General features: G+C 42.1%; 1 protein-coding gene across 2 annotated transcripts in view; it reads left to right on the top strand.

Moving 5' to 3' along the window:
- Nucleotides 1-24,034, top strand: part of TPP2 (tripeptidyl peptidase ii) — a 531,975-nt gene that overhangs the window by 85,389 nt on the left and 422,552 nt on the right. For both annotated transcript variants that reach the window (XM_089443702.1, XM_089443703.1), the window contains 2 exons: nt 965-1,048; nt 1,177-1,364. In XM_089443702.1, coding sequence (XP_089299828.1) covers nt 965-1,048; nt 1,177-1,364 — 272 coding nt within the window. The remainder of the gene's footprint in view (nt 1-964; nt 1,049-1,176; nt 1,365-24,034) is intronic.

Raw genomic sequence — 24,034 nt, 5'->3', positions numbered from 1 at the left:
CAAGGAACTAGGTGATGGCTAATGAGAGGGGTAGAGCTCATGGTAGGCTTGTTGTGTTTTAATTTTTCTTTTCCTTTTATCGTGGCCATTTTATGGTTTTATCTTGCTTTTAGCTGCATCAACTTCCAGGGCAATGTTTCTAGCCCAGACTCAAGGATGAGGATAAGAGAGTTCCAATCCCAATGAACCAATGATCACAAGCCTGGAGAATGGAGATGAAAGCTGGGTAATGATGTAAATTGGTAAGTATGGAATAATCATGGGCATGCTACTTCAATCCAGGTCTCCCAAGTATTGCCCCTCTTATAACCCTAAGGCCTTAGAAGATGTCTCACTGGATGAGGGCAAAAAACTAACCTCCTTGGTAAAGTGAGAGAACAGGTTTACAGTCAAGATCGGTCAGTCATCCAAATCACCCCTTAATTCATGTTAGAATGCCAAAAAATTAAGTAAAAACACATGATTGCAAGATGGTTAAAGTACCTGCCAAATGATGACCCACCTTCCTTCAAGAGGAATGGCAGATGGTGAAAGGTGTCTGACTGGTGCAAATGGTGGAGGATCATGGCATAGCATGATGTATTGAGGGATGTAGGGCTGTTGGCTGGCTGTCTATTTTATAAAGAACCTGTGTGTGTTTTGCTTACTTCAAAGATTTAAAACTTACACATAGGAGTCACTGTTTTTGACATAAATTTCAAGCCCAAGGCCATTCCATTGTTTGTTACAAAGTGAATATTTGTCTATCATTGTTTGCTTTGTTCTTGCCTAAAACAAAGAATCACTGAACATTCCATAAATAGATGAGGAAAAATAGTTTGTGTTTAAAGGAAATGCTATGCCTATTCTTTATTATATGGATGCACATGTACTTCTATTACCTTGGTTACGTCTAGTTTGTGGTGATATATTTTTGTTAAACTTGTCTCTTTGTTTTAAAAGGAATGTGTTGCCAACTTCACAGAACAAATGTGATCTCATTAACATGAGTTACGGGGAGCCTACCATGCTGCCTGACTATGGACGCTTCATTGAACTTGCGAATGAAGTATTTACCTCTCTCTCTCTCTCATGGATGCACAATTTTATTTGCTTTTTAATTTCATTCAAATGATTATCCCAGACTTAATATTTGTCTATTGACAGCCATTTGACATTTTGGATAATCTTCTGTAGGTGGTAAACAAATATGGAGTGATATTTGTAAGCAGTGCTGGCAACGATGGGCCTTCATTAAGCACTCTCGGTGCTCCTGGTGGGACAAGCTCAAGCATCATAGGTATTGGAGCCTATGTTTCACCTGTTATGGCTTCTGCTGCTCACTGTGTGGTTGAGTCACCCCCAGAAGGGCTTGAGTATACATGGTAAGGTCATAGGCTTTCAGAGACATTCTTCATTTAGATTCATGTTGATACTGGTTCTAATTATTTTCAAATGTACAAGTAAATAAATAAGAAATTCTCATAACGTACTACTGGCACTTATAAACAGTAAGCTTATGTTTGAACCTAGAAGCAATAAAAAAAGGCAACCTAATGTACATTTGGCAAAGATTAAATGACTTTGCATTTATTGTTAGCACAACGTTATTAGAGCTGTCCTCATTCACTTTACCCCATTTGGGCAGAATGCAAGTTACTGTACCTGCGCACTTGAAACTGCTACATATCATCTTTACCTCTTCTATGCACAAAATGAGTTGTTATTCCTTGTGATATAAAAATGCTGTATATTATCCCCTAAATTATGTGAATAATAGTACGTAAGTCTGCAGATTACCCCTATGTTTTGATCAAATAATATAAGCCATCTGGGAATCTGAGTGCCCATCTGCAGTGGGGGAAAGTATGAGTTTCTGTTGAAAATATATTTAGAGATCTTTGTTAGGAGTCAGTGATCATGTCAGCGCAAGGTGATCTTGAAAATGCTAGTATTGAAGGATTTTTTCAAAATTGTTTGGGTGATCCTAGTTTCATTTATGTTTAAAATGTAGGAGAACCATCAATAATGTTAGATTCTGGGCACCAGACTCAGTGCACACACACAAACCAGATCTTATAACAGCTTCCTATTAACTTTACACAGATAATGAACTAAAACACACTGATGTGTCTAACCAGAAACAAATTTAGCACAATGGAACTTATAAAACCAGCAATTAGATCATACACAATAAACACAAATTCAGCCCCAAAACAGATTTTTTATTAGTCATTCTACAAGAATCCAGGGTTCCCGTGTTGGATGGTGTTGTCATTGATGTCAACCCATGGAGTTCACTGGGTTTAACTTTGACCAAAAACACCAGCCATTGATGTCAAATGGTTAATGAACGATTCTTAGTAAATTGTTGGATTACATCATGATAGCAGCTATATTGTTGGATGGCTGAACAGTGAAAACCCAAGTCTTAGGGTTTGGGTTCCCTGGAGAGAGGATGTACCCCGACTTTGTCGAGGGTTTTTAGTAGGTCAAATCATTGAGTTTGGGTCAGAGATCTATGTCATTAGATTCTCCTCGAAATGATGTTTCCGTTGATATATGGTACGCCTCGTGGTTTCTCAGGGGGATGAGGTGATCATTTGCAGGCGTGACATATTGTTCATCACCGAGCCTATGTCTAGGGAACTAGTCACGAGGGAGACACGTGTCACTCTTTTCTCAGGGCATGTCGGGAGCATGCATGAGCAGAGGATACCGGGTACGATTGAGGTAGTTTCCCAGTGTGTGTCCAGGCTCCAGACCTTATATTGGCACATTATCGAGAGGGTGGATCGCAGGCCCAGGGGAGATGGTTGGCAGGGATAGGAGGGATCCACATACCCTGAGTCGATTACGAGTATTGAATACCCATATTTTTGTTGCATTCAGGGGGTAGCTCTTTGGCACACATGGCTTCCAGCGATCTTCAATACTACACAGTGGCAGGCACAGGTGAGATTAGCATGCATCAAATTACCCCATGATAGATGGAGTCTATATAGTGATCACATGCAGGGACTAGAGATGAGGGCCAGAGGGATTCCATTGGTTAACAGGGCTATGCCGCAGTTGGTCTGGCTATGGGATACAGGGATTCTGTTGATCGATAGATCATTTGTGATGAGTGGAGTCATGGTAGAGAGTGATATAGTTCGATCTTGGGATGACACATGGGGGTTCACAGATGGTTTCATCATGGGGAGGCAGACATTCTCTGTTGCTGAATAGGTTCGGAGTTAGATTTGGATGGGTAGGCCTTGGTGCCATGGAGATGCCTAGGCAGGATGTGTCTCGCCTCTTTCAGTATTCCACCATCCAGTTCCAGGAGAGGAGGATATTGATCGCGTACGATGGGGAGTGTGACATAGTCAGAGTAGTGTTGAAGTTTCTAAGTTTACTTAGTTTAGAAACCCTTCATGCACTTTTTCTGATTTATTCCTACCTACTTGCATGCTCAACATATTACAGATCAACAACTAAAAGAAACAAGAACAAACACACCACATGACACCATTATTTTTGGACCAATGTCCCCGGAAAAACCCAATGCGGGAAAATCAGTGCAGCTATCCGAGGGTTTTCTTATTACGCAATATCAGAGTACAATCTGGTTGCCGAAATTGGCATACCCAACAGAGAATTTCATTTGCAGCTATATCTCATAGTTTGAGAGAAATCTCGTGGCTGAAACCTCGGAAAACCCTTCCGGCAATTCTTAGCACAAAACTGCTCTGCAACTCTGCCTACTGAACTACGTTAGCCCCTCTCTGTCTCACGCTGGCCTTGCATCAGCCTTTCTAGGCCTGTGTCAGCCCCAGGAGGCCTTGTGTCAGCTCTGGGAGCCTCTGCGTCATCTACGCTAGCCCCTCTGGTGCTTTACACAGCACTTTGATGCCTCTGTGTGGCCCTGCGTGAGCCCTTGCTGGCTCTGCGTCGCCCTCCTTGGCTGCTGCGCCGCTCTCCCAACACAATCTCTGCCTTCTCTGTTTCTCTATACTCAATGCCCCTCAGCTGCTCTTTCGATCACTGATTCTATCTCTCTTAGCAAACCCCGCTCTAGAGAATAGAATGACTGATTATCTAGTGTGCTCTCTAAATGACCCTCAAGCCTCCTCTTATACATTTCTTGTTGACATCTCAACGGTCGAGATTAAGTCCCTAATCAACGGCTAAGATTAGATCTGGCTTGATCCATGTCTTTTGGACCACTCTAACACAGATTCATATTAATACACATTAATATTTTATTTTCCCTAAGTTTAGACTTAGGGACTCCATTAAAAATATTAATTATTATAATATCTCCTGATTTGTTTAGAATCTGCCCAAACCCTTTTTGGGTATTGGTGATCTCATGTGCCCCAATTTCTCCACCAAATTTCGTGGCTAGAGCACATCTGATGCTACTCCAAATCAACACTCCCTTTTAGCGAGACTGTGCTCTAGCAATACTCCTCACTGAGTATTACTCTGATCATTCGACATCAGTACCTGTGCTGATACTAGGCCTTCCTGCCCAACATCCTTTGCATTGCTACCTCCTGTACTTCTGCCCATGGTTCTGCCATTGCCACTGCTGCATCTGTACGACAACTCCCTCTGCATCTGTGCTGCTGCTGGTCCTTCCTCCTAGCACTGCATACACAATGCACCTCCTCATCATGCTGCATCGTGCTGCCCACTGTTGCACTGCAACTCAGTTACTGAGAAGTAACTGATCTCCCAACTGACCTTCCTGTTGGGCTAGAAACACTCCCGATGCTGAAGCTCCCTCTGTTGCTAACAAGTGCTCCCTCTATTGACCTCTGCGTTGCTGCAACAACTCCTTGCATCTCGCACCATTGCACACCTCTTTGTGCCATCCTGCACTGGTGCAACACCCTCCATGCCTCTCTGTTAATTTTAGGTATTTTCTATGCTTAGAGCGATTTATTTCAATTTTCACAGTTAGCTCCATATCTTTTCCAAATTAGCAATCACATCAGCATTAAAGTAAACCGCAGATAGAACATAAACATAAATCGCAGAAGACAAGCCAAGACAAGAGGACACAAGATGTGGCGCTAGCTAAGGACAAACCCCAATGTGGGGAAACCCTTGATCAATTCTTCTTATATGTTCTTCAATAGTTCAGCACAGAGAGAGAGATAGTATGTTTACAACAGAAGTCAACACTTTGACTTATCTAGATAAGAGCATAGATCATCTCTAAGAAGATGATACATGAGATCAGTTGAAGACATGTTGCTTCAACTGATTCTCCAAGGTGACTCCTTCACCTATCGTTGAGCTGCATTTCGTCATCATGCTGCACCTCATCGCGCTGCACCATGCTGCACTCATCATCACTATGCTGCATCACATCACGCTTCATTAATCATGACTGTACCCATCACTGTACTGCATTATGTGCCATTGCTGCACCATGTTGCCATCCTGACCTATGTGTTGGTTGCATCTTGTTTGCTTGTTGTCCCTAGCATGCTTGTTGTCCTTAGCATGCTTGCTGTTGCATGCTAGTTGTCCCTTGCATGTTAGTTGTAACATTGCATGCTTGGCGTATTTGCTGCTAAGTACCATACAACTCTCCCAATGTTAGTTAGTTGTCCCTTGCATGCTGCTTTCCTTCGGAGACAGATGCTCCGGCTGTTCCGGCAGTTCTCGGTAGTTCTGGCAGTTCCCGGCAGTTCTGGCAGTTCCGGATTTTTCGGCAGTTCCGACAGTTCCAGCTTTTCCAGCTTTTCCGGCAGTCCCACCTTTTTTGGTAGTTCCGGCAGTTGCGGCAATTTCGGCAGTTCCGGATTTTCCGGCAGTTCCGGCTTTTCAGGCATTTCCGACTTTTTGCCCTGTGGATCAGGGCAGTGTTATCCCTTAGGATCTCTCCTCCTACTAAAACCCAAAGACAAGTAGAGAGAGGAAGAGATCCCAAGTGTGTGTTGAAATCAGTGTTGTTAAAATCACCATAATATCTCGATATTATCGTTTTATTGCGATAATTTCTCGCCGCCGATATTATCACGAGTAATATCCGAAATTATCGCTAGTTTTTTTTATACCCGTTTTTTTGGAAAAAATCGCGATTTTTTCTGTTTTTATCGCGGGCAATCGGGGCAGCGAGGTTTCGTGATTTTTTCCGTCTTTATTGCAGGAAATCGGGGCAGCGAGGTTTTATAAGGGATGCTAAATGTTCGAAATGCAATTTTTTTTGAAAGAAACAAATAATTTTTGAGTGGGGCAGCTTAATGATCAGGTCTAGGCCCTAGTATTGATATGCTATTCATGGTAATGTTAAATTCTTAAATCAAAAGTGACATTCTCCTTAATCTTCATTTTCATCCTTTTACTTAAATTTTTAACATTACCATGAAATGACTCAGGATGTTTGAGAGTGGTTCCGACCTCATTGGATTTCATATGGTGAAAGTAGAATTTTAGATTTCATTCAAAATCCAGTAGACTTATCTGTTTTTCAGGATTTCAGGATTGGGAGATTGTAATGTTTCGAGGGGACACCACCTGCCCGGGCTACCCCTGCCACTAGTAGAGGACGTGGTCTACCTCCTATAGCTCCTACTTCTAGTTCTTCAGCTTCTAGAGCATAGCAGACTCCACTGCCAACTCCACCAGCACCAGCACCAACATCTACATCTAGAGGGAAAGGGAAAGCTATGGCATTTTCTCGCAAGAGGGGCAGAGGAAATCAATAGGATTAGACTTTAGTTATTTTCTTCATTTTATTGTATATGACATTATGACATGATGAGATACATTATTAATATTTTTGTTGATATTTTGAGGCTGAGTTGGGACTCGGGAGTCAAGACTTACTATTCAAGACATGATTCAATGTTATGTGTGATTTTAGCACTAGAAATGATATTAAACATCTTATATATTAGTTCTTTGATCATATTTATGTGTCAATGTATTTATTTTATGTTGTAGATGGTTTAGATATTAAAAAAATTGAAAAAAATGAATATTTTTGTACCAAACAATTTTTTCCCGATTATTTCCGATTATTTCCCGATAATTACGATTTTTTTCCGATTTTTTCCTCGCGCCGATATTATCCCGATAACGATTAATGCAACATTGGTTGAAATGACTTGAAGGCCACCTCTATTTATACTAAAATGTTGAGCACATGTGGGGTTTATTTGGTTGCTGGCCGACCTTGACGAATTGTCTTGTAACACAAATAAATTCATAACTCCATGAATACTTATCAGAATCGGATGATCTTTAGATCAATCCTACAACTCTCGATGAGAGGGATTTAAGAAAAATATCAGCTACCATAAATAAGATGACCCACATGGAGTTTGGCCCTAGTTGCCAATTTTAACACTCCCTCTCAACTAGGTAGAACTCCATCCGCTGATCCATATGTCCGATTGTACTATCTCTGCCATCAGTGCCTTGCACTGCTCTGCTTTGCTCTGCTGAACCATGAAGAAGAATAATTGATCGAGAATGTCTCATACCATTCTCTTCTGACCCGAAGTCAGTTTCATCTGAAGAGTGTGTGTCACATCACTCTTACTGACCCAAAGTCAGTTTTATTGACCCCAGATCAATATCACAAGAGAGTGTCTCAAACCACTCATACTGATCCCAGATCAGTTTCATTGATCCCAGATCAATGTCACAAGAGAGCGTCTCAAACTACTCATACTTATCCCATATCAGTTTCATTGATCCCAGATCAATGAAGGTCATCCTAGCATAGGGAGTACGGTAGATACAACAATGCATCCATCGATAGTACTACTATGGTCCTTATCCTCATTTCCCTGCTCATTGATTAGATGAGAGGTACTTCCCATGAGTCCCAGACTGCATGGGTAGGATGCCTCAACAGGAGAACTAATCATCCTGTCCACAGGAGAACGAATCATCCTGTCCAGTGGATGCCACCGAGAACTAATCATCCTGTTCCAAAGTTGCCACAGAGAACAAATCATCCCGGCCCATAGAAGAACTAATCATCCTGTTCATAGTGTACCACCAGGGGAGGGTGAGTCGCCCTGTGGTCGTATGTTGCTCCAGTAAGTACCCCAAGCCCCCAGAGCTCCCAAAGCTCAATGCATGCAACATGCAGGACCCTTATAAGAAGGTCTCTCAACGACTCCAAGTCGTTTGGGAAAGTCACAGATTAGACCTTTCCCTGGGGTTTTGACAAAATGTCTGCGACCTGTACATCAGTCTCAATGCGATGGAGCCTCCTCGCTCATCAACTTACCATATCCCAGATAAGGCAGTATCTGATGTCTATCTGCTGGAGCAATCATCGAATACGAGATTCCTCAATAATCGAATCCCACCTCTGGTTGTCACAGAGAATCACAGTGGTATTCATCATGTGTACAAACAACTCACTTAAGAGCTTTTGTAACCATGCAACTTCACATGAGATCATACTCGTAGCTATGTATTCGGTCTTGGCGGTGCTTATAGCAACCGACTTCTGCTTCCTTCTCATCCATGATATTGAAGCAGAATCCAAAGAGAACCAGCACTGAGAAGTGCTCTAGTGATCCTCCACACTGCCTACCCAGTCAGCATTCGAATAATCATGCAGTTTCATATTTCCGGCAGTGTATCTCAATCCATGAGAGATTGTGCCCCGAAGATATCTAAGAAGATTCTTGGCCCCAATCTAGTGAGGCTCAACCAAATATTAATCAATGAATGAATTGAATTGATTTACATGAGCAAAATGAAGCTCAATAAGTAATACAGAGATATTTACAGTGATAGAAACATCAAGTTTCTATTAGGAAATAGAAACAACCAGTTTCATCTAAGAAACTGCTAAAAAGATAAAAATAGCAACAGCTAATAAGAATGAGCATTAAACACTAAATAGCATTATTCTAATACCCTCCCTTAATGCTCAATCTATTTACAACACCAATAGACCCTCTGAATTTTACAAACTTATCAGGACCAAGAGGCTTGGTGAAGATGTCTGCGGGCTGCTCCGTTGTGGGAACATATCGCAACTAAACGGATCCGTCTTCAACAAGCTGGCGAATGTAGTGGCAATGGGTTTCCACATGCTTTGTTCGTTCATGAAAGACTGGATTCTTGGCAAGTTTGAGCACTCCCTGATTATCATAGAACAAGGGAGTAGGACCTTTCTAGGAAACATGCATATCCGCAAGCATACGTCGAAGCCAAACTACCTCACAAGATGCCTTCACTGCTCCCCGATACTCTGCTTCTGTTGAGGAGAGAGCCACTGCCTGCTGCTTCTTACTAGTCCAGGTGACAGCACCGGATCCTAGACTAAACACACACCCAGCTGTAGATTTACGGTCATCAACTGAACCGACCCAGTCAGAATCTGTGTAACCACTGAGTATAGGGTCGAAACTTCGAGTGTATAGGAGTCCATAATCAGGAGTGCCACGCACATAACGTAGCACAGGCTTTGCTGCTATCCAATGATTAGCCTTAGGAGCTGACATGAAGCGGGAAATGTAGCTCACTACAAAACTGATGTCAGGTCTAGTGGCAGTAAGGTAGATGAGGCTGCCCACTAATTGCCTGAATAAAGTTTCATCCACAAGGGGGGAGGATGATTGAGCTGAAAGTTTGAGCCCTAGTACCATAGGAGTCGTGGCCGGTTTGCAATCCTGCATTTTGAACCTATCCACAAGATTTTTGGCATACTTGGACTGAGAGAGAAAGATGTTCTCAGTCTGCCAGACTTCAACCTCCAGACAGTAATGAAGAAGTCCCAAGTCTGTCATATCAAAGGTGCTGCATAAGTCTTGTTTGATCCCATGGATCAAATGTGCAGAGCTGCCAGTAATGATAAGGTCATCCACATAGACAACCACAAACAAAACATCATCACCAGTATGCTTGATATACAGGTTTGCATTAGATGGGCTCCGCTAAAAGCCATGATTTGTCAGGTACTGATCAATTTTCATGTACCAAGCCCGAGGAGCTTGTTTTAATCCATAGAGTGCTTTAACTAATCTACACACTTTCTGTTCTTGACCGACAACCTTGAATCCTGGAGGCTGTGTCATGTAGACTTCTTCCTGTAAGTCACCATTTAGGAAAGCACTCTTTACATCCATTTGATGAACTTTCCAATTGAACTGAGCTGCTAGGGCAAGGACAAGCCGTATGGTACTCATCTTGGCTGTAGGAGCAAAGGTCTCCTCATAGTCGATGCCTTCCTTCTGTGAGAACCCTCGAGCAACAAGACGAGCTTTATACTTGTCTAGGGTTCCGTCAGCTTTGTATTTCACTTTATACACCCATTTGCAGCTGATGGGCTTTTTCCCTACAGGAAGATCAAAGAGGGTCCACGTGTGATTCTTCTGAAGACTCTGGAATTCAGCTTCCATAGCCTGTTCCCACTCAGATGTACCCTTAGCCTCTGAATAGGTTTGAGGCTCAAAAATACTATGCAGGTTAGCCATAAGAGCAAAATTTACTGTAGACTGCTGTTTGCTCTTATGTCTAGAAGTTCTACCTTGAAGGAGCTCATTATCCAGGAGATCACCAATGGTTTTAGCCCACCATTTAGACCGGAGAGTAGAGGAACCAATATCAGGAGGAGGTGGAGAAGGCTCAGGAACAATAGAAGCAGCAAGAGGAGGGTTATTTTCCGGAGGAAGCTCAGGTAGTGTATTATCAAACACTGATGTTGCATCATCCCTCCCATTAGGTGGACTTGCCGGAAGAAGAACACTGTGAGGCTGATCCTCAGAACACTGCTCAGAAGGAGAAGACTGAAAGAACCCTCTGTCTTCATCAAATACTACATCCCGACTGGAGCTAAGACGACCAATGGCTATATCTATATCTATCAGCCTATAGGCCTTGTGATGATCACTATACCCTGTCATCATGAGTTTTTGGCTTTTGGAATCCAACTTAGAGCGCTTAGCAGCTGGAATCCAAACATATGCAATTGAGCCAAATACTTTGAGGTGACTGATCTTAGGCTTACGACCAGACCAAACCTCTTCAGGAGTCTTCCCCTTATCAGCCTGAGTAGGTGATCGGTTAAGAAGATAGACAGTAGTAAACACTGCTTTAGCCCATAATCTGTTCGGAACACTCCTGTGTTGTAACATGGAACGAGCCATTTCAACAACTGTATGGTTGCGGCATTCGACAACACTGTTCTGCTGAGGAGTGTAGGGTGTAGTTAACTGGCGTTTGATGCCATGAGTATCACAAAAGTTGGAAAAAGCAGAAGAACAAAACTCCCCCCTGTTATCTGTCCTAAGAGTCATGATATTACAACCAGATTCTTTTTCAACTAAGGTTTTAAACTTCTGAAAGGTACTAAATGCATCAGATTTATATTTTAGAAAATACACCCACACCTTTCTACTGAAATCATCTACAATAAGCAAAAAATATTTGCAACCAGTAATAGAAGATGTATTCATAGGACCACAAATATCAGCTTGAATTAACTCGAGTACCTTAGATGCGCGCCAAGATTCTCCATCCTTGAATGAAGACCGATGTTGCTTGCCAGCTTGGCAAGCGTCACATACTCCTCGCTGCTGAGTCTGAATATCAGGTAACCCTGACACAAGTCCCTCCCAAGAGAGTTGAGAGAGATACTGCGTGTTTAAATGCCCATATCGCTGATGCCACAGAGTGCTGATGGGAGAAACACGAGCTACTAGAGCCACTTCTGGAGAATCACCAGTGTTAAGAAGCCTGTATAGACCATGATCTTCTAGGCCAACAATAACTGTAAGACTAGTCTTTCTGTCGATAATGGAGCACTTGTGCGCATTGAACACTACATCAAGCTGAGGAGAGTTCCTCATAATCTGGCTGACAGACAATAGATTAATTTCCATACCAAGAACATAATATACATTCAAGAAGATGAGGGTGCGCCCACCAGACTGGATCTGAACTGTACCTTTGCCAACCACTGTGTACTCTTCACCTCCGCCGAATACTACTGAATCACTGAAAGGTGAGAAGTCAATAAACCAGTCACGCCTATGAGAGAAATCGTGTGATGCACCAGAGTCAATGTACCATGCCGAAGACGGGACATGATCTGAAGACCTTTTAGCCATAAAGGCGTAAAAGGCAGATTCTATTTGCTCGGAATGTTCTGCAACATTCGCTGTCTGATGGGGTCCTCCCTGTTTCTTTTGTTCAGAAGCAATCCTCTGTCGGCAATCTTTCTTCATGTGGCCGAATTCGTGACAGTGATTACACTGCACATTTTTCTTCCTAGTAGGATCAAAAAGCTGAGAAGAACCTTTCTGCTGAAAGGACTGAGAGGATTGATATTTGGCAGCAAAAGCATTTTTTGAGGAGGTTGATGAGGCACTGCTACCAAACTGTTGTTTCCAACGATCCTGCTGCATGAGTTTGTTGCATAGCTCCGGAAACTTCAGATCAACATTAGTGGAGGTAATGTTGAGTCTTTCTATGAAGTGCTCATAAGATTTTCGTAGACTTTTCAGACTAAATAGCATTATTCTAATAAATATGCGCTCACCATGCTAACTACAAAACATATGTCCAGAGGGAAGTTCACCAAGAACGTCAACGCGAATGAGTTTATGAAACTCAGAGGCACTTCCCAAATCTGGTCCGACATCACTACAATATAACTTCTGAAAGTTAAGATCCTTGAGGTAGTCACAGACTTGCAGTTTATCATTCCACATCCGGAATCCAACTCTCTCTTACTTCTGCAAATGAGAGGGTCTGCACTTGTTAGAAATAGGTCGTCCTCATAAGGTGTTGGTATGAGAGGTTTATCATCCACAACCTTCGGGTAATGGTTTGGATCGGTTTCACTCCTAGTGAATCTCAGCTTCATTAGACAGCTATCAATCCTCTCATACTATGCCCGAGGTGTTTTGCTTCAAGCCATAGAGGGCTTTGTTTGACCTGTATACATGAGATTCCCAATCATGAATCTCAAACTCCTCAGGTTGTTCCAAAGCTGTGGACCTGCTGCATGAGGGGAATGGTCCCTGTTATGAAACCAACTCAAGAAATAGATAGAAAAGATAGATCAACGCCTTAGAATTCAGCCTCTTCGAGGGGGCAACCTCCTTTACATTACATAAATGAACAATTCTTGGATGATTCAAATGACAAAACCTCCTTTCTATATATAGGAGTATAAGGAGTCACAATATAACCCAGCCGACCTAACAATAATAATATAAAGCCACAAAAATAACAATAGAGGGATTCTATGGGGCACAGTAATAACAATATGCGGATAATAGGGGTACAACAATATTAATAAGGGGTACAACTACAATAGTAATGGGGTAATCACTAGTATTATAGGGATCCAACATGCCCCTCTCCTTCAAAAAAGTGTTGTCCTCAACGCTTGAGAAGTTCTGGATGCTTCTGTATAAAATTCTCATCCTCCCATGTGGAATCTTCAGCGGATAAGTTCTTCCACTTGATAAGATACTCCGAAATTGATCGATTTCGTAGCTGTCGAGTTCTTGTTTTTGTGACTGCTTCCGGTTCCAATATAATTTTTCCTTCCTCGTCAAGTTCTGGCAATATTGTTTGAACTGGGAGCTTGTCGTCTATAACCTTCTTTAAACATGAAACATGGAAAACTGGGTGCAATCGAGAAGCTGCAGGAAGCTCCAATTTGTATGCCATAGTACCAATCTTTTGCAACACCTTGTATGGACCATAATACTTTGGTGATAATTTATTATCCTTCTTAGCTTGCTTGAGGGAAATTTGTTTATATGGTTGTAGCCGTAGGAATACTCAATCACCTACATCAAAACTTCTTTCGCTACGATGTTGATCTGCCTGTTGTTTCATTCTATTCTGTGCCAACACGAGGTTATCCTTTAAGAGTTGGAGGACTTGTTGTTGATGTTCGATGTGATGTTCCACTGCTTGAACCTTAGAATTTTCTCTTAAATATGATGTGATGGATGGTGGCTGATACCCATAAAGTGCCATAAATGGGGTCATTTTTGTTGCTGTATGGAAGGAAGTGTTATACCACCATTCAGCCAGAGGCAACCATTTGACCCATTGTGTCTGTTTATCAGATACAAAGCAATGAAGATATCCTTCCAAACATTTGTTTACTACCTCAGTTTGCCCGTAAGATTGAGGATGATGAGATGAGCTATGAGCTAACTGAGTACCAAGACAAGAAAATAATTTTGTCCAAAAATTTCCAGTGAAAATGGGATCTCTGTCACTTACAATAATCTTTGGTTTTCCATGTAGCTTTTGAATTGTTTCCATAAATGCAGTAGAAACTGTACTGGCTTTAAATGGATGTGATAATGCACAAAAGTGTGCATACTTGGTAAGTCTGTCAATTGCCACCATGATGACACTCTTTCCCTCAGACTTGGGTAAACCTGTGATAAAATCCATTGAAACCTCCTCCCAATGTTGGCTTGGAATGGATAAAGGTTGTAATAGACCCGGTGTCTTAATTGTTTCAACTTTATTTTGTTGGCAAACCAAACATTCCGCCACAAACTTTTGAATATCTGATTTAAGGCCATCCCAAAAAAATTCCTTCTTAACCCTGTGGTAAGTTTTTAAAAATGCTGAGTGCCCTCCTAAGGGAGAAGTGTGCAATTCCATAAGAATCTTTTGTTTTCGCTGGGAATTCTTATAGAGGTATAAGCGATCTTTGTACCATAACGAATCATTTTGCCAGCTAAATGTATCAAACACACTGGAATCTCGTTGTAACTTTCGAATAAGTGCCCACACTTCTTCGTCATTCTTCCATTCCTCCCTTGCTTCGTTTATCCAATCTGGTTGGATAATAGAAATGGCGCACAACAATGCTTCCACATCCTCATCCTTTCTTGAGAGTGCATCTGCCACCACATGTTGCTTCTCTTTTTTGTATATGATTTCAAAGTCATAACCCAACATCTTTGTGACCCTCTTTTGTTGCTCTTCAGAGGATAATCTTTGTTCTAAAAAGTATTTAAGGCTATCATGATCTGTTTTTACCTTGAAGTGTCTTCCCATTAGGTAGGGTCGCCATTTCTTAAGTGCATGGAGTATTGCCAACATTTCCTTCTCATAAAGAGCTTTGTGTAAAAACTTTCCCTTGATTGGACGACTTTCAAAAGCAATGGGTCTTTCATCTTGCATTAAAACAACACCAATTCCATTTCCTGAAGCATCACATTCTACAATAAAGGTTTTTGTGAAGTCCGGTGCAGCTAAGATCGGTGCTTGGCACATTGCGTCTTTAAGATGTTCGAATGCCTTTGCTGCTTTTGGAGTCCATGAAAATGCATCTTTCTTCAATAATGTTGTTAGAGGTGCTGCTATTCTCCCATAATTCTTAACAAACTTGCGATAATACCCTGTCAACACGAGAAATCCTCGCAGATGCTTTATGGATGTGGGAATTTTCCATTCCTTAATGGCTTTAATTTCGCTAGGGTCTACCTTAACTCCTTCATGAGATACAATATGACCCAGATATTCCACCTCTTGTACTCCAAAGAAACATTTGGATCTTTTTGCATATAATTGTTTCTCCTCCAATAGTTGTAGCACCCTGTCAACATGTTCAACATGATCCTTCCAACACTTGCTGTAGATTAGTATATCATCAAAAAATACTAACACAAATTTTCTAAGGAATGGTTTGAAATTTGAATTCATCAAACCTTGAAATGTTGAAGGTGCATTTGTAAAGCCAAAAGGCATGACCAAAAATTCATAATGACCCTCATGAGTTCTAAATGCTGTTTTCGGAATGTTTTCATTCTTCATTTTGATTTGATGATATCCTGAACGAAGATCCAACTTGTTGAAGTAAATTGATCCATGCAATTCATCCAGTAATTCATCAATGACAGGAATGGGAAACTTATCTTTAATAGTGAGCTTGTTGAGATCCCTATAATCCGGACACATGCGCCATGATCCATCCTTCTTGTGCACCAGTACTATTGGAGCAGAGAAAGAATTTTGACTCGGTTGAATTATACCAGCCTCTAGCATTTCTGCAACCATACGTTCAATTTCACTCTTTTGGGCATAGGGATATCTGTATGGCCTGATGTTTGGAGGAACACTTCCTGGAATCAGATGAATAGCATGATCATGATCACGAATAGGTGGGAGACCTTTGGGAGTCTCAAATACCTTGGAATGATTGTCCAAGACTTTTTGGAGATCTGGAGAAATAGATGATTCCAATGTGGAAACATCTAGCAAACATAATTGTGCAATTACACCTCTTTGTTCCTTCCTTAGAAGCTTTGTCATACCGTTAGAGCTGATTATCTTTCCCGGTTTCCCTGCAATACCCCTTAATTCAACTTGCTTTCCTTCCACAGAAAATTTCATGAAAAGTTCTTGAAAACTAAAAGCTATTGTACCCAAGGATTGTAGCCATTGGACTCCTAGTACAACATCAACACCTCCCATTGGAATGGAAAGAATTGGGCTAGTCAATACATATTCTCCCATGGATAGCTTGATATTATGGCACTTTCCCGAGCAATTTATTGTTCCTCCATTTGCAACCATCACTTGACACTCTGGTGCTGGATATAAGAAGCAATTCAATTCTTTTGCTACCTTACAATGAATAAAATTGTGGGTACTTCCTGAATCAATCAACACTATTACCTTTTTCTTCTTTATTTGTCCTTCTATCTTGGTGGTTTGAGTGGCAATTCCCGCCAATGCATTACAAGATATGGTCAGATTCATTTCTTCTTTATCTAGGCTTTGTTCCTGGAGTATATCCTCTTCTTTTGACCTTTCTTGCTCCTTTTCTTCTTCCTCTTCACAATCTATGTAGAATAATTTCTTCTCAGCACACTTATGACCTTTAGTGTATTTGCTATCACAACTGTAACAAAGCCCTTTTGCTCTTTTTTCTTCCAATTGTTGTGGTGTCAACCTTATAGGTTGTGGAAGACTAGGGGCAACAACACTACCATCTTTATAGTTGTGAGTGGTGTGCTTCCTGGTTGCCATAATTTTGTTTTCCATTTTTCTTGCTAACCTGAATGCTTTCTCTAATGAATCAAGTTCCCAAAGGCGAACATCATGTTGGATATTATCCTTTAAAGTCCCTATGAACACATCAATCTTGTGCTCTAGAATATTTTTTACCCTTATGTTCAATTTTTGGAACTCCTCAATTTTCTCCATTATTGAACCCTTTTGTTTGAGACTTATCAGTTGGCTAAAAAAAGTGTTGCTTTTTGTATCCTCATAATGTGCTGTCAATTCTTCCGTAACAATTGCCCAAGTGATAATTTGTTTACGAGAGCAAAGCCATTGATACCATACAAACTGATTTGGTTCCAAATATAAAGTTGCAATACGTACCTTTTGTGTGTTTTGCACATTATTGAGATCAAAAAATTGCTCCATCTGTAATATCCATGTTGCGGGATCCTTGCCATCAAACTTCCTCATATCGATTTTTGGAATATGGTGGGTCTTCGATCCAACATTAGGGTCTATGGAATCATGATTAACATTTCTTTTGTTTTCATCATGAGTTTCCTTTACTACCCTTTCACCATTAGTGACCATTTCTTTTAGCAACTTATTCATATTTATCTTCAATTCTTCCATGTCTGTTTTCAAATTTGTCTTCGAATCATCCATCCTAGCTTCCATGCCATTCATCTTAGCTTCCACGCCCTTTATCTTAGATTCCATGCCATTTATCTTAGCTTCTGTTAGCTTTTGTGAGATTGACATTTGTTGCACTTGGTCTTGTAATTTTGATATATCATGTAGCATTTCTTCCTCTTCTTCATGAGTCATGCTACTGCTTTCAGGTTGCTTACTAGGTGTTTGCATTTTCTTTCCTCTGGGCATCAGTTACCGATAACAATGCTCTACTATGCCCTTTGATTTCCTTCAAAATAATTTTTCAAACCAAGCTTAAGAAAAAATTTAAAAAAATCTATGCACCTTTTTTTCACTTTGTAGGAGCTCGATATTGCCTCTGATGTATCTTTCTAATTTTTGATCATCCAGTTCTGAAATTGCGACCTGTAGTAGCTCTCTGTGTCTCTTTCCAATATCACCAGTCTGATCCTAATTGGATTCTCCAAGGAAGAGTTATGTCAAATCTCCCACAGTGACTTGATTATACACTGGTTCAGTAGAGCGAACTTGTACGACGTGCCACGTGTCCCTGTTTCGACCTTTGGCTCTAAAAAAGATGTACAAGAAACTGCAGTTCGTCCTCTTTCTGTAGCTTCTTACGAAATTTCAATTCGATGCTCAGAGAGAAAGTTATGACGATTTTCCCCAGGTCACTTGTTTGGAATGTAATTCAGGAGTCTGCAAAAAGACCAACTTCCTCAGATCATATCTCCGCAAATATAGCACGAAAAGCTTTGAAATTCGGACCCGAGATTCAGCGCGACGTATTCTCAAATGGGTTTTTTTTAGCTTCTGAAACGTCGTAGAAAAAAAGTTCTAGCGAAAATTCCACGATGACCTGTTTGGAGCAGCGAAATCCTAGAATCCAAAGCTCTGATACCAAATGTTATGAAACTAGCTCAAGAAAAAGATAGAAAAGATAGATCAACGCCTTAGAATTCAGCTTCTTCGATGGGGCAACCTGCTTTACATTACATAAATGAACAATTCTTGGATGATTCAAATGACAAAACCTCCTTTCTATATATAGGAGTATAAGGAGTCACAATATAACCTAGCCGACCTAACAATAATAATATAAAGCCACAAAAATAACAATAGAGGGATTCTATGGGGCACAGTAATAACAATATGGGGATAATAGGGGTACAACAATACTAATAAGGGGTACAACTACAATAGTAATGGGGTCATCACTAGTATTATAGGGACCCAATAGTCCCCTTATAAGATTTTCCTTTGTTACATCTCAGACATGTACCTTCATGCTCTACTTGAATTCAGACTTCCCTATCACCATCTGATTCACATCAGGTAGGGCCCCATAGGTAGACCTCCGGTGTTATAGATGCGATATTTCAATTGACATGATTCCAATGGACCATCCTGCAACTTGATACAAATTGCCAACCCAAAACCCATGAGAAAAAGCATCTTTGAAAATTCTATTTTTTTTAACACGTACCTTTCCATGGATGAATGCCACCCTGAAACCTTTGACTTCCGTTTCCGAGATGGACACCAGGTTCTTCTTGCATTCAGGTACATAGAAGAGATTCTGCAAATGAATCGAGTTACCCTCATTCAATTGAGGGTTAACATTCCCTACACCCTTTTCGGGATAGGTGGCATCAACCCAAGTATAATCCCACAATTGTTTCCATCTCTACCAAATTAGAGAGTGCACCTATCTATCTGATGAAGTTCCTTGAAGCACTACAATCAATAAGCCAGATTCCCAAAGAATTTGAAGGAGAGGGCCAATACAAGATAATGCTTCTTTATCTTATTAGAAACAACATTTGATTCTTCATACCTGGGGTTCCTTTGCTTTCTTTGAAGAGTAGGCCATTTCGTTGATGATCTGCATTACCTGTCATTCCTTTGATCATTGAAGATGTCCCTGGAATGATTGTTATCATCATCAAATGATGTGTCCTTGCCTTTCAGACACTCCTTCGCATAATGGCCGAACTAGTTATCTGCCTTTCCTTCCACCCTAAGATCCGATCTTCCGATGAAGTGATCTTTAGGTAGGCCATATTTCGCTGCGCCATTCTGATAATATTCTCTGCTTCGACTTCACCCTTGGTGAATTTGAAGAGGGATGAGGAATCCACTGATCCTTTTGTCCTTTCCCAACTCTCTTCTGTGATTGCTCTTTCACTCTTACTTGGGCATTGTTTTCACCTCAGATCTGATACCATGTTAATTTTAGGTATGTTCTATGCTTAGAGCAATTTATTTCAATTTTCACAGTTAGCTCCATATCTTTTCCAGATTAGCAATCACATCAGCATTAAAGTAAACTGTAGATAGAACATAAACATAAATCGCAGAAGACAAGCCAAAACAAGAGGACACAAGATGTGGCGCTAGCGAGGGACAAACCCCAATGTGGGAAAACCCTTGATCAATTCTTCTTATATGTTCTTCAATAGTTTAGCAGAGAGAGAGAGATAGTATGTTTACAACAGAAGTCAACACTTTGACTTATCTAGATAAGAGCATAGATCATCTCTAAGAAGATGATACATGAAATCGGTTGAAGACATGTTGCTTCAGCTGATTTTCCAAGGTGACTCCTTCACCTACCGTTGAGCTGCATTTCGTCATCATGCTGCACCTCACCGCGCTGCACCATGCTGCACCCATCATCACTATGCTGCATCTAATCACGCTTCATTAATCATGACTGTACCCATCACTGTATTGCATTATGTGCCATTGTTGCACCATGTTGCCATCCTGACCTATGTGTTGGTTGCACCTTGCTTGCTTGTTGTCCCTTGCTTGCTTGTTGTCCTTAGCATGCTTGCTGTTGCATGCTAGTTGTCCCTTGCATGCTCGTTGTAACGTTGCATGCTTGGCGTATTTGCTGCTAAGTACCATACAATTGTCCCAATGTCAGTTAGTTGTCCCTTGCATGCTGCTCTCCTTCGGAGACAGATGCTCCGGCTATTCCGGCAATTCCCGACAGTTCTAGCAGTTCCGACTTTTCCTGCAGTTTCGACTTTTCCGGTAGTTCCGGTATTTTCGGTAGTTTCGGCTTTTCCGACAGTTCCAACTTTCCCCGCAGTTCCGACAGTTGCGGTAGTTTCGGCTTTTCTGGCAGTTCCGGCTTTTCTGACAGTTCCGACTTTTCCGGCTTTTCCAGCAGTTACGGTTTTTCCGGCAGTTCCGACTTTTCCGGCAGTTCCGACTTTCTGCCCTCTGGATTAGGGCAACATTATCCCTTAGGATCTGTCCTCCTACTAAAACCCAAAGGCAAGTAGAGAGAGGAAGAGATCCCAATTGTGTGTTGAAATGACTTGAAGGCCACCTCTATTTATACTAAAACGTTGAGCACATGTGGGGTTTATTTGGTTGCTGGCCGACCTTGACGAATTGTCTTATAACACAAATAAATTCATAACTCCATGAATACTTATTGGAATCAGATGATTTTTAGATCAATCCTACACCTCTCGATGAGAGGGATCCAAGAAAAATATCAGCTGCCATAATAAGATGACCCACATGGAGTTTGGCCCTAGTTGCCAATTTTAACACTCTCACACTGTTGCAGCCTACTAGCCTTGCGCTACCCGGGGACTCCTACACTGTAGCACTCTCCACCGCTTCATTCGCATCCATCTCTACCGACATTCGCCAGTCCTGCTAATCTCTCTTCGGGGCTCCCGCATCAAGGTATAATCCAAGAGGTGAAGGAGTCACCTTTTCCAAGGTGACTCCTTCACCTACTGTTGAGCTGCATTTCGTCATCATGCTGCACCTCACCGCGCTGCACCATGCTGCACCCATCATCACTATGCTGCATCTCATCACGCTTCATTAATCATGACTGTACCCATCACTGTATTGCATTATGTGCCATTGTTGCACCATGTTGCCATCCTGACCTATGTGTTGGTTGCACCTTGCTTGCTTGTTGTCCTTAGCATGCTTGCTGTTGCATGCTAGTTGTCCCTTGCATGCTCGTTGTAACATTGCATGCTTGGCGTATTTGCTGCTAAGTACCATACAATTGTCCCAATGTCAGTTAGTTGTCCCTTGCATGCTGCTCTTCTTCGGAGACAGATGCTCCGGCTATTCCGGCAATTCCCGACAGTTCTAGCAGTTCCGACTTTTCCTGCAGTTTCGACTTTTCCGGTAGTTCCGGTATTTTCGGTAGTTTCGGCTTTTCCGACAGTTCCAACTTTCCCCGCAGTTCCGACAGTTGCGGTAGTTTCGGCTTTTCTGGCAGTTCCGGCTTTTCTGACAGTTCCGACTTTTCCGGCTTTTCCAGCAGTTACGGTTTTTCCGGCAGTTCCGACTTTTCCGGCAGTTCCGACTTTCTGCCCTCTGGATTAGGGCAACATTATCCCTTAGGATCTGTCCTCCTACTAAAACCCAAAGGCAAGTAGAGAGAGGAAGAGATCCCAATTGTGTGTTGAAATGACTTGAAGGCCACCTCTATTTATACTAAAACGTTGAGCACATGTGGGGTTTATTTGGTTGCTGGCCGACCTTGACGAATTGTCTTATAACACAAATAAATTCATAACTCCATGAATACTTATTGGAATCAGATGATTTTTAGATCAATCCTACACCTCTCGATGAGAGGGATCCAAGAAAAATATCAGCTGCCATAATAAGATGACCCACATGGAGTTTGGCCCTAGTTGCCAATTTTAACACTCTCACACTGTTGCAGCCTACTAGCCTTGCACTACCCGGGGACTCCTACACTGTAGCACTCTCCACCGCTTCATTCGCATCCATCTCTACCGACATTCGCCAGTCCTGCTAATCTCTCTTCGGGGCTCCCGCATCAAGGTATAATCCAAGAGGTTGGGTACCTCGAGGATCCTGCCCCTCATCGCATGTAGATTGCCTGACTACAGTTCGATGTCTCCCCACTTTTGCTCAAGTGGTGCGTGTGAACTCATGGCACAGTCATTGTCTGTAAAAACTTCCTTCTCTGCCTGTGCTGGCACTGCCTTAGTCTCGAAAGACTCTCCCTTACTCTTCTTCCTTGGGCACTGGGTCGCATAATGACGCATCTCTCCATAGTGGAAGTACTTGATCTTTGAGAGATCTTTCTTCTTCCACTTCTCGTGCTTTCCCTCGGATGCTAGGGCCACATCCTCCTCCTCCTACTTGACCTTGATCCCTTTGCTGCTGCTACCTGTCTTTGACTGCTGTTTGATCTCTTCCTGGCGAAGAGCTGCCCACATCTTGTCCCAAGGTAGGAGAGTCCCTTTGCCCAGGATGCTCTGGACAAACACTTTCGACTCTTCTGAGACAACACTCAGGGCTGTCCTCACCATAAGTACCTGATCCGATGTCGCTCCTATAACAGTCAATTGATCTCAGATCTCATTCAATCCTGCGAGGAAGGAGTCAATCATTTGACCCTTCTTCATCTGATATGACCTCATCTGGTTCTTGAGCAACATTATTCTCTGCACAGAAGTATGTTGGTACAGGTTCTTGAGAGCCTCCCACATCTCAACTTCCGTTTCCTTCTCGGCTATATGTGGTACCACATGATCCTTGACCCCGTTAAGGATAATGCACTTGGGCCTTGCCATCGCCTCTTCGTACTTGTCATTATCATTTGGGTCGAATGGGATAGCTATTGTCTTCAAGGCAAAGTTCTTGACACGATTCCTGTCAAGCACTGATAAGATTCTGGCCTTCCAGATTGCGAAGTTCGATGCTCTATCCAGTCTATCTTGGTCTCTTACCCCGTGAAGTGCCATGACGCTCCTCTACTTCCCTCCTGGAAGTTCTCTGTTCGACTCCTGTGAGTCTCTACTTCCTTTCTGGAAGTTCTCTTCTGGACTCCCTTTGAGTCCTGATTTCCCTCCTGGAAATCCTTCTGCCGCTTGTCGAGACGCCCCCTACTCTGGTCGTCTTATGTAACTGCACTGCTGATCCAGGTTCATCGGCTTGAAATCCTCGGTAACAACTCCTTTGGCCCTGCTTTGTCAGGTATTGTTCTGACTACAATACCTCACCAGCTCCACTCTGCAAGATTCTGCAGCCTTCTAGACTCAAGCAACTGCCTCTCTGTGAACTGCGTCAGCTCCTCTCTGCCCCACGCTGGCTCTGCGTCACCCCAGATGGGTCTGCGTCAGCCCTCTGGCCCTCTGCGTCAGCCCTCTGCGTCAGCAACGTTGACCTCTCTGAGGCTCTGCGCAGTTCCCGGCTTCCTCTGCGTAGCTCTGGCTGGCTCTGTGTCACACTTCCTTCGCTTCTGCACTTCTAGAAACAACTTTGTCACCCCGGGACAACTGTTTTCTGTTGCTATTGCTCTGCTCGGCTGATGTCTTTTAGTCCTTCTGTGATCTGCAATCATCCTTTAATACCATGCTGAAGTTTATAAGTTTACTTAGTTTAGAAACCCTTCATGCACTTT

The sequence above is a fragment of the Pinus tabuliformis genome, chromosome 9 (genome assembly GCF_031772625.1).
Source record: "Pinus tabuliformis cultivar Carrire ecotype Pingquan chromosome 9, CPIR1, whole genome shotgun sequence".
NCBI lineage: Eukaryota > Viridiplantae > Streptophyta > Pinopsida > Pinales > Pinaceae > Pinus > Pinus tabuliformis.
The sequence above is the reverse complement of the archived record's forward strand: the minus strand, read 5'-3'. Positions and strand labels throughout refer to the sequence as shown.